This window comes from Anarhichas minor, unplaced genomic scaffold (genome assembly GCF_050575085.1).
Source record: "Anarhichas minor isolate MPS153535 unplaced genomic scaffold, ASM5057508v1 ptg000049l, whole genome shotgun sequence".
Classification (NCBI taxonomy): Eukaryota; Metazoa; Chordata; class Actinopteri; order Perciformes; family Anarhichadidae; genus Anarhichas; species Anarhichas minor.
This window is the reverse complement of record NW_027466495.1, coordinates 2,997,430-3,009,639: the sequence shown is the minus strand read 5'-3', so window position 1 is coordinate 3,009,639 and position 12,210 is coordinate 2,997,430. Positions and strand designations below refer to the sequence as shown.

The window sequence follows — 12,210 nt, the reverse complement described above, 5'->3', positions numbered from 1 at the left end:
TGGGAGGCTTTCCCGTCTCATTTCAGTCAGTGGCACGACTTCTGTGGCTCTGGACGAGCTCCGTCAAGTCTGAGAAACATGCCCCGCGTATTTAAGCTCAGCCGTGGAGACATAAGAATTTACAGAAATCTTGCATTACAAATTGATGGTGTGTTTATGAAGCAAGGAGGATCAAGTTATGGCCTCTGCGTCATCACTTTTTGACCATTCTCTTTTTAACCTCTCACTTAAAAGGCTGCGGTGCCTCAAAATGTAAAGTGCAGAGCTTTATAATGCATTTTTTACAATTTCTTGTTACTAGGGCTGCAACTGACAATCATCTTTACGATTGATTGTGCCAATTATTTTTGCCATTGATCAATTAAAAGCGACCTCCGTCAATTTTACATATTTAACTCTATTTACACGTGAAACACGAGTACAAAGCCCTTTTGTGGCACCAGAGCTGCCAAACGTCTGATACATTGCCTCAAGAGATTGAACTGAGTCAGCGTCAGTTGGCAATATCTTTGAAAAGTCTGGTGGTGCGTTCTGCAACCTTTCCCTGATCTCTGCTTGAGGCTAGTGACTCCAGCTACACTAACCACCACGAGCAATATGCTCCCAAAAATCCCACTAAATTGTTGGTGGTTATGTTGCATTGTGGGTAATGTATGAGCCAGGTTTTGACAAAGAAGAATGCATGGAATTATAAACATACTACCTCTGGTTCTGCTGCATCAAATATGATATATACAGTATACATATATATATATATATATTTTTTTTTTTTACTAGCTGACTGTTTTCAGAGGGCAATGCTAAATTAATGGATTATGCCAATTTCCCACTAACGGTCCAAAACCCAAAGATATTCAATTTACTACGTAAAATAAGAAAAAACTCTGCACATGTTCATATTTGATGAGCTGCATCTGGCAGATGTTTGCCATTTTGGCTCAAAGTGACTCCAATGATCAAAATACTCGGAGTCGATACATTTTCTATTGTTTGAATAATGAACTTATTGTTTCAGTGATGTACTTGTTGCATCCTCAGTTGGATAGACTTTTTTTGTGTGGAAGAATTGAAAAAAAAAAAAGTATTTTATCAACTACGTTTGAGCTCTACTCTGTGCAATGATAAATGTAAATCAACGTCCCCATTTTGTTCATTTTAAAGATTATTTTGTTCTGCTCCGGTTGCCTTTATGATAGCATAACCTTGCCTTCCTCTGTTCTGCATCTCAACTTTACATCAATTTGAGGAGAATATACTTCACACTGACCTGAGGACAGAGGCAGATAATGAACCTGTAAGCATTTTTCACATTCTCTGTAGTGTCTGTAAGGAGGCAGGCAGAGATACTAGACCTGCTCAGGGAGTTTTTAAATGAAGCCCGCAGATTGTGTAATATGCTAAGTCAGGAAATTAGCATGTGTGCTTTAATATTTTTTGGACTGTTGGGAGACAAGTTTTTAAGTGGATGGCCTTTTGCTTGGGAACGTATACACAGAACCACATAAAATGGTGCCGGAGAGATCCGTCTCCCTCCGAAGTGAAGCCGATAGAAACCCCATTAGTTTGAGCTGATGTGGAAATTATATGGAATTGATCCTGAGCTAAGAACAGTTTTCCTTTGCTCAATACTTCCCATTGATTCACACCGCCGTGATTACAAATGAAAGTCCTAATGTCTCCAAGTTGTATTTTGTTAGTGTCTGATATGAGGGCACGCGACTTATGCATGCAGTCCTATACCTCTCGTGCTTAATCATACAGTCTCTGTAGTGTGTGCTTACACAGGGATCCTTATATATTATTAAAAGTTGAATTATGACAGAGTGGCAATGAGATCTGGAGTTTTTGTTTAGCTGTTCAAGCTGAAAACTTACTTGAGGTCAGGGATGTCCTACTGCACATTTCCTCGCGCAGCTGTGCACAACACATCCCGTGCTTGCACCCTGGGCTGGTGTTAGAGGCCGTTTTATGTGTCTCTTTGACAGTAACTCAACAAAAGTAGCGAACACAAACAAATACCAGACAGGTATTGTTCAGCTTGTTTCCCAAACAGTGTGAATCACCGCCTCGCCGCGGCTCAATCTCCTGCCACCCACAGAGTCCGGTATGGTGCCTCATCATCATTTGAGACCGTGGGTAGGGAAGTTTATTGCAGAACACCTCAGCGTTTCAGGAAATCCATCGCCCCCGCCCTAGTCCTCCTCCCATCCCACGCCGATCCTTTCACCCACCGACGCAGCCACCAATCGGAGCCGAGACAGGTGTCTTATCTCCATCACACAGCACAAGCACAGCCAATCTTCCAGGAAGATGGCGACTGGAATGTGACAAATCCATCTGTCCTGGTTTGAATTTGTATGCTAATTTGAAGTAATAGCCCCTCTGGTGACAGTGCAAGGGAACAATTCAATCATGCCATCTATGACAGTTGCTTTCCAGCCTTCTCTGTGATATGGGAGTATATGCACGTACCGTCGGGTTAGGCTTGATAAATTGGTTGTGTAGGGGAGATGTGGCATGTAGACTGCATGTTTAAAATGGGCTGCCAGTTTGAAATGAATCGTGCAGCTATACTGAAGGCACCTGTGCAGAATGTGCAGCCGCTACCTGTCAGCAGAGCGGGAAACAACATTTGATTTGACCTCATTTATTTCCCCCTTCAACGCGGACGGCATCGGTGGCTGTCCTGAACTTTCACCCACTTTTCCCTGCCACAGCCTTCAATGAGATCCATGTGAACGATGAAAATATTCCCCCCCCCCCCCCCCCCCCACCCCACAAAAAAGAAAAAAAATCACAGTAACACAATTGTTACATTGTCACACTGAATTATCTCGGGCTGTTGATTTGATTCCGTGAAAGGCTTTCATGTGTCACCGGGCAGAAGAAGGGACTGATCAGAGGAAGCTCACAGAAGACGCAATAAGGCACACACGCATGTACAGGAAGGAGCTGAGCTGTGCCACATATATTCAGGAGGAAGACAGCTATTTGTGATCTCTCTCTCTCTTGTGCCTTGGCACTCCCCCTGCATTGTGCAAATGTATGGCACTCCATAATCTTTAAATTAATCTACAGCACGGGACAGATTATGGACGATTGGTGACAGATAAGGCTAAAGAACAAAACGGCTCTGCGTTTTGCTTGCATCATTCTTTTTCTTCTTCTCCAGATCACGGCTTGCTTTCTTTGAGTCACTGAGTTGGTGTACCACAACCCCCCCCAAATGCATTTTCATTAAAATATGCAACACAACAATCAAAAACTGTAAAATCACTGAGACCTTCAAGTGTCGCAGAATTGCTCAAAGCCTCGCAAAATCCTTTATTTATTGCTTCTCAAAGGCCGAGAAATTCAATGTGTTTTTATTTCACAATTTGCAGTATTGACACCTCTAACAAGCCTCGTGAGAATTAAGAAGATGGAATATAGCTGTGTTATGGTCAATCACCATGGGGGGGGACATTCGCTGTCATTCTGTCTCGCTATACTCTCACTATACTTGCAGTGAATTCTTGACAATTCCTCCAGGGAAAAAAAATAAAATAAAATGCACAGCGCTGTGCCAATTGACCACACTTCAAACGGGTGCAGATCATGCGTGGCAAACACGCCTGATCAAACGAGGATGCCAGCAACAGAAAGGCTGATGAAGAAAAAGGCCCGCCTAACTGCACGGGGTCTGCCATCACAATAAATAGTGTGCTAAAAGACAGCTCTCCAAATGAGCTCTCCACCAGCAGCAGCCCTCCTTGTACGGTTTGCAGGAGGCTCAAAGATTTTCTGTGCTCAGCATGGCTGCACGTGGATAAGTACAATATTGTGCTGCTTTTTTTATTCTGTTTTCCACAATGCTTAACACTTGCTCTAATGGTTGACGTACTGTACTTAATCGGCTAGTTTTGTTTTTAACAAAGCCGTGTGAATGTAATTCAATTTTAATCAGGCAGGCTTTTAAATTTGTATGCATCATATTTGATTATAACTTATAGTCTGTCATAGTCTATGTGACTGATAAAACCTTTAAAACGCAATCAAACAGTACATTCAAGGCAACATTTAAAAGGCAAACTCAAAGTAGAAATGTTGCAAATATATATATATTGTAGTTTTTCTTTTTTTGGTTGTTCTGGCTCCAGAGTAGCCTGCTGCTGCTTTCCCTATCTCTGCAACTAGTGCAGTCACCTGGTGGCTCAGATGTAAATCTGCCTATTGAAGGCTACATGGCTACAATAACAGCAGAAGGGCTCATCTTGTGAAGCTGCTGCCTCAGTATCATGGAAGCACCACTGTGAGGGACGATTGGCACAACTGACTAACTGCCCGTTGCAATGGTGGCCAGCAAACCTTTAGTTTCAGCCTGATAGGCTATGAGGTAATTGTATGCAGTTGGTATACTCGCATGTCAAAATTATTATAATAATAATGTATATTTCTGACCTTTGCACTAACACCTTTTCTGTCACTAATTAATTAGCTTTCTGTGCTTTGTTTTGCCCTTTTTCAGCGGCACCTGATTTGGGAATAACCTGATGTAAATTAGCCGTTGGCCATATCACTGGTTTTATTTTGTGCTGTCAAATAAGCAAGGTTAGTAAAGTGAGAAAATAACTGGGGTACGAATCATTAAAGGTTCTTAACGTGGGTTTCAAGAAGTGATAGGAAGTTTTAGCGTATACTTCTTTTATGAATCATAGGTGAAAACATTTGAACTTTCGTTGCAGTATTGCGTCTATAATTGAATGCCCTGCCCACTCATGCAGTTGTTTTCACTTATTCTATCTGACGAGACGTCTGCTCAGGCAGAGGTGGGAATTGCATAATGTCACCGCTCTCTCTGTACTAGTACTACGAATGATAAAGGTGTTGCCTCAGAGCAGCAGGTCGCAACAAATGTAACGAAAGAGTGAGGAAGATGTCAATCAAAAACAGTGGACAAGCCCACACAGTTCTGATAATGCACCACTCTGGGTGTAACATGATTGTGAAACTTACGATTAGATTGTTGTATTACTTCTCCCACCAGGTATATTAACTGTGATGAAAATGAAGTTTGCTGCACTCTATTGTTATTATGTATTGTTGAATCTTTGGGCTCAGGAAGGAGTCATCCCAAATTGAAAGGTTGAAGGCTGACTCAACCAGGTGATTTTAATTAACAGAAGTAACCTATAGCTAAGAAGCTATCTTATTGTGTTCTCCAAAACTTTCATGTGTTGGCCAGGGATAATAACAACAGCATTACTTTTTCTTTTTTTTAAACTATGCAGTGACATTACTGTGAAATTGAAATATTCTATATCATTTTGGGTTGGGGGACACTCTTAAGCCTGCAGGTGACACCTACAGGCGGCCCGCGGACCCCACTTTGGGAAACAGTGCCCTCGAAAGCATCCCACTCCGTCTTTTTCTGGGGTGGTGGGGGAGAGAGCAGCTGCACACGTGACAAGGGAAGCAGCAGCCAGCACACCGCCGCTGCTCGTTTGACAGCTTCCACGGCGCCGGACGGAGAAGCGAGCGGGCGGGCAGAGAGAGAGAGAGAGAGAGACACACACTGCGATAGAGACACTCGTCGAGGGAAGACGAAGCGAAGACAACGTCTTCGTTTGCAAACCCTTAAAGAACTCCGCAGACTCCCTTCCCAACCGAGACGTGCTTTGGCACACATCATGGACGGTTGTGCCCGGACCGAAGATGAGCTGTTCTCCTCGTGCCTCCTGAACCTCACCTGGGAGAATTGCTACGAGCAGGTAGGACACTACTCTCTCTCTCTCTCTCTCTCTCTCTCTCTCTCCAACGTAACGCTATCACTTTCTGCAAACATTAGCCCGACTACTGTTTACAACGAACATGCTCTGATAAAATAAATATTCACGTAAGTTGCAAAGGGATACCCCCCCCTCCTGAGTGAGTCAGCTCATGAGGTGAGCGCAGGTAGCAACTTCACCAAACTTAATTGTCGCTTAATTGATGACCTGCAAGAGGGTCCCCGAATATCCCTCCGCCCATTTCATAAATGCAAAAGTCGCCCCAATGTCTCCGAACTACTTTTGCGAAAGGTTGCCTTGCCGAACTTCCACAGCTCTTCGGGATGGGCTCAAAACATCCTGCCCCTGAAATCAATAATAAATGAACCGAGTAGACAAAATAAAATCTTATGCCAGGAATTCTATAAATAAATTAGGGGTACACGCAAACTGAGCATTCCTTTTGAAGTAACTGATATGCGTCATCTTCAGCGTTGACTGAGCGATGCTTTTAACGTGGAGATCGCGAGACACTACCTCTTCACGCGCATCTCTGCGTTCCTGAGACCCCGTGGGTTGCCAGGTGAGGTGTTGAAATCAGGTAAATGCAAATTTTGGATCGGTGGTTGAGAATAGACCGAGCACTTTGATCCTGGGGGATTTGATCCTGCTTTCTCACACAGCAGAGGAGCTGTATGGTGTCTGTTTGGAGATAATTACCTAATCCCCCCCCCCCCCCCCCCCCAAGCTTAATCAGTTCTGCCTTTAAAATACACTTATCATGCTGTATGAAATCCCTCTTAATTCTCACATTATAATTTGTGTGAGGAATGTGAGAGGCTAAAGTCATCTGCCACAAGAATGCCAATGAAATCGTTCTCTGAATGCTAAGAGAGCTCCCAGCTATTTAGCAATTTATGCCCAATGATTGATGCCATAACATTTGTACAGTGATTTCTATGGTAATTTACTTGAATGCCACCGTGAGAGTTCAGTATATATATTTACAGGATATGTATTCTTCTGTTATCGGTATCCAGGTTGCAATACAGCGGAGGAAGACTTTTAAACAATACATCTCCCGTGGTTTAGTGGGCCGCCATTTGGATACAAGTAATCACAAAAATAAAGAGGATTAAGCTCTTGAAGTCTGAGCTTGCTCGTGATTGGCTGGGCTAAGAGTCATATTGTAGCGGTTATTTAGGCCCAGAAAACAAAAGCCACCTCAATCAGAAGTCCTTATGAATGAAAACGAAAACAGCAGTTTCTGCCAATCAATTGGGGGCATTAAGACACTTAAATCCACAATGAGAGCACAGATTTTAGCTGCCCGTCTCTGGTGTTCAACTGGAACAGAGGGTTTAAGTTAAAGTTCATAACTTTACATGGTTCTTGGATGTGACTGTCGTCTTTACATTTCTGGAGAGCTGAGAGAAATGGTCAGTGCATTGCTTTTTGAAATGATGAAATCACCAATCATTTGAATAAATTCATCTTTTAAGTCAATTATCAAGCAAAGACACCAGAGATTGGCTTGTTCATCTTCTGAAATGTGAGTGTTTGCGGCTTCTCTCTGTAAGTTGAATATCTTGTCGGGTTTGGATCGTTGGTCGGACAGAAAAGGCAGTTTAAATTCAATTAAATTCTTTCATTATACTTGTGAACAACAAAGTATGGTCTGGTCCAAGGTGTTCAAATAATTAACAAAAACAAATTTCAAAACAACTTGAAGTTGTTCATTTCAGAGACAAAAGGATGAATTAATGATGATTATTAAATAAATGAATCTGGTCTCCCTAAAAAGCTTGCATGCAATCTGCCAAAACCAGTCTGGTACAGTCTGCACTCCCATTAATGAAAAAGCAGGTCATCGGCTTGGCCAGCATGTTGTTAGCCATGCACATATCCTCCCTTGCCCTCCTCAAGTCCTACGGCGGGTGGCTAAATAAATAAATAAATAAATAAATAAGGAAGTAAAGGGAAATGTTGACACAGCCTGTCCTTGTGGCCAGATTATCCACTCATGCTTGAGCACTGGGTAAAGGCCCTGCATTATTCAGCCTAAGACACAGAGATGAGGGGGGGGGGGGGAGAGACTGTGGAAAAGCTGGGTCTTGCCGCAGGAGTGTGTGTTTGTGTGTGTTTTGGGCTAAGCGCCTCCACTTTTGAAAGTGCAGACATGGGGATAGCTGAAATGCGCAGGGTGGGAAAGAAGATGTCTTATTAATCGTTAATTATCAAATCAAACTACTGCCTTTCACTTTCCGCCGTCTCTCTCTCTCTCTCTTTTCCACACTCGCTCTCTCCCCCTCGCCAGGCTTCTTGGCTGCCGCTGTCCGTGGTGCTGAAAGTTTCATCACACATTTTGTGCATGTCTTTTTTTTTTTTTTTTTTTTTAGAATTTCCGAGCTCCAATCCCTGCTCTTCAAAAGCAATGTATTCAGTTTGTCTCGACAAAGCGTGCCAGCACTTGGCAGTCCGGCTCAAAAAGGGGGTGAAGCCTATCATTCAAGACGTTTCAAAAAAAAAGCTGCAGGTAACGCAGCGTGCTCTCAGAAGCAGTGAGGACTAATGCATTCTGCTTCTGCCTACGGCATGTTTCATCACAGCAAGGCTCGAGTTACGTTACTACTCACTCAGTGGCTCGGTTAAATGAAAGCTCCTTTTGTGTGCGCTCTCATGTACAGTATTTGATCCATGCGAGTCACTTCTTTTTCAGTGTAATGAGTCAGGAGCCTGAATGGGTTTAGTGGAGGCACACACACAACAGCAAGAGATGGATCATTTAAATATGGGAGCTTTTTGGAGCATGGGACCTCGGCAGAAAGGTGGACTCTGCTACTGTGTGTATAGGGTGTCAAGATTAAGTGCTATTAAATGGCACAAGTGAGTGTGAGCCGAGTAATGTCTGATGCTGTTGTTTCATGCTTCCAAGGTTGGTGAATTGGCCATTCCTAATGAGTATTTGACTGGACAAACGCAGGAAAAACATTCTGGCAAAACTGGAAAGAAGCTTTATTTCCTGTTCCAGAAACTCACTTACTGTTTTCCTGATTTCAGTCCATGATGTGCTCTTTGCACCTAGAACTACTCCTACCTCTTACAAGTACCCCCAAAGGACTATATCTAATTTCCATGTTGGCACATCTTTTTCTTTTTTAAATCAACAAGTGTGTGTGTGCCTGCTGAACACCTCACTTTTGATAGCAACCCACAGGAGCAGGGCCGGTCGGTTAATGAGAAGCGTGTTGTTCCCTTGCAACATATTGCCAAGATATGGATGGGCAATTATCTAATCAGGACTTTGTGAAAGTGCCGCCACTTGCTCACTTGCTGAAATGCTAACCGTCTGCCAGTCTTTGCAGCAAGATGTTTATATCCTTTAAGTTGATGATGGAGCTACATTTGTGTATGACCATGTTAAAAAAGAGGATGAATACCACATCATAAACTTACATGTAGCCAAAGCACACTGTATTCAAAGGGTGATGTGAACCACCAGAGGGAGCAACAAGCTTTGATTCCCAATGGAACTGACTCATTCTACAGATTTTCCGCAGGAGAGCCTTTTTTGACTAAAACCATACATACTGCATACATACTGTGTATTAGTTGAGAGTTCAGTCGTATGTCCGTGTGAGGTACTTGTTTCACAGAAATTGCTAATCACTATTTCAGTTTCCAGAGGTATTAATGTTGTCTTAATGCCTTGTCGCACTGCACTGTCTGAGGGTGCTCTGATCAGGATGTTTGGGGCGGATCATGTACCGATCACGGGGTCTATTTGACTTCCTTTTATCGTGTGGCATTATTTATCTAACTGTTCTTAAGAACATTGTACCAGTATAAAGATTAGAGAAACGGTGTCGTGTGTTTTCAGCCGTCTGATCGTCTCCTCTGATCATCCTTTTTATAGAGACCACCGTTCAAAATATTGAGAACAATTCTCAGCTGATAATCAGCGGCCGATCAATCGGAGGGTCTTCAGTGCTCTCTAAATCCACGTCATAACAGGGGGAGTGCAGGCGCTCAACACTACCTTCTTTGATTATGTGTGGGAAAATGTCTTCCTCGCCATTGACAATCTGTTGATACCTTGCAAAATGTGAGATGAAAGGAAATGCAGCTTAGACTGTGAAAAATCCTTGCCTTCTCACCGGGAGGTAAAAGTACTCTCACAAACATTGAATTGTACGTCTGAAGTGTTATCAATTCCACCTGAAACGGAGGGGCCCCGGTGGCGGAGCTGAACCCCTGTGCTTTTGATCGCGCCAGCAGTGCCTGTAAACAAGTATTTTCCCATCTCCCTCTCTGTCTGCCTCCCCTTTTCTCTCTCCTCTCTCTCTCTCGCTCGTCCTCCCCCACCAAGGTGTCTGGAGGGGGAGGTTCCTTTTGATTATCTCCGCTGTGGATTAATTGCTTTTCTTAACCTCTGCACAGACGTGCTCCTACACCGCCCCGGAGCCCGCCGCACGTGCCCAGATGGACCCCTGCCAGGAGAAAAACAAACCCCACCATGCTTCCATCTCCCCACCTTCTCTCAATTACTGACCTTCATCCTTTCATTTCGCCTCTGATGTTATCATCGGCATTATCGGTGTATTTACTTTGTTTGTTTAGCTAGTTACTTGGCGCACTGCAGCATTCTTGGCAAGATTTTAAGGAAGACTGAGCAGTGAGGTGTATTCATTTCTGGGAAGAGTTACTACAGTGGATGAGAGGAGTGCGTGTTGTCAGGTGAACGCATTGTGTCTCATAAAGTGACTGTTGGGGCACGTGTCAAGTGAGGCGGGGGGGGGGGGGGCATTTCCATGCAGGAATATTCCACTGCCTCTTTTTTAGAACTGTCCTTATTTCATGATTAAATAGATTTTGGCCTTGAGTTGTGCTGGCCAAGCAGTTTCAGTCACGCTGCTTCTTCCCAACACTGAGTGCTCTTTAGCGTCTCACTTTGCCTTTGAGACACGCATGTGCATCACATCTCTAAAAAGGTTCCAGCCCCTCTCTCCAAAGACTGTCACATGGCAATGGCCTGCTTCCTGCAGACCTTGTCCTTTTTTTTCTCTTCTCTAGGACGTCCTGAAAGCTTATCCAGGGGCCATCTCAATGATTTATGCACCACAGTATGGACTAGAATGAGTGTAATTGCCACAGGAGTAAAGAAAATGTTCTGATCTTCTTTTTTTCCCCAGTTGTTGGTGCTGACTGAGAGTTCAACATTTAGACGTGAGGAAGTTTCTTTCTTAGCCTAGAGTTGTTGGCAGAAAAGTGTTGCAAATATAACCTTTCTAGTCTCTGGCGGGAGTTTAATAATCCATAACTCTGACTTTTTAGTCTTGGTCTCTCTCCAGTTCATCTTTTTTTTTTATCTCTATAAGTGAATCCAGACGAACTTCTCTTTAGAACTTTAAGTTTTGCATGACTATTTATGACATTACTGTAAGTGGCTTGAGGGATTTTTTCTTTTTTTCTCTCTGAGTGTAGCCTAATTGGTTCAGGTGTTTGATACAGAGAGCACTGTGGGGCTCCAGTCTAGCAGAGATGAGAAAGCCCACGCATACACAGGCGCGCACACACACTCGGATACACAAATGCAAAATCTGCATGAGAGACATGAACAGACGCATAATGTGCACACTGACTCACTCATTCACTCACTAACAGGCTAGACTCCCTGGACTGTATGGTACAGCTGATTCTCCCCATCAGCAGAAAGCCGGGATGAGCTGAGCTAATTGAGCTGGGAGGCCCGGCGGGGGAACGGGGCCCCTTTCACACACCGGCTCGTCACTTCCTTTTTTTTATCCATCCACCACTGTGTCTTTAGTTCCCACATCTCCAAAACCACTCGGTGCTGCACAAAAGAAAAAGTGCTTTAACGCACGAGTCAATGTTTCAGTAAATGCCTGATGCGCATTGATTTGATCTGAAATAGGATTTAAATGCATTGCAAATTCCATACTTCATGGCAAATGACAGCAGTTCTCTGTACTGCCTTTTGAAGCCCGCAGTACTAGTTTGTATTATTCCTCTATTAGATAACCCTCAATAGTCGATCAACTGTAAGCTCTCACATAAAGGCCCGAGCTGACAGGCAATTGTTTTCCAGTTCTGTGTTAAACCTTAACAGAAGTGGACAAACTGCATTGTCTGTATCTCGGCAAACTAGCCGACAACAAAAGCTGATTACCTGTTCTCTGTGAGGGATATTAAGATGTTACATGCCACCCGATTGGCCCTGGGAGGGCCGTCATAAAAGCCACAGCAAGCTGTTGAGACGGAGACTCTGAGTTGTTTCCATCTTTTAGCTGCACTTGGGGACTGATTATGGTCAGGCAAACGGCCTTTACCTGGAAAGTCACTTTCGCTTTCTCGTCCACCATTTGTTAGTATGGCTAATGTCTCATTAAGTCTCACATCGGGGAAATGATGTGCTCTTTGGGTGAAGGTTGGGCTCTTAGCT

At 43.6% G+C, this 12,210-nt stretch overlaps 1 protein-coding gene across 1 annotated transcript in view; it reads left to right on the top strand.

Annotated features, from left to right (window-relative positions):
* Window positions 1-5,669: 5,669 nt before the first annotated feature.
* ppargc1a (peroxisome proliferator-activated receptor gamma, coactivator 1 alpha) overlaps window positions 5,670-12,210 on the top strand; it is a 231,066-nt gene continuing 224,525 nt past the window's right edge. The window contains exon 1 of the mRNA XM_076112346.1: window positions 5,670-5,750. Coding sequence (XP_075968461.1) covers window positions 5,670-5,750 — 81 coding nt within the window. The remainder of the gene's footprint in view (window positions 5,751-12,210) is intronic.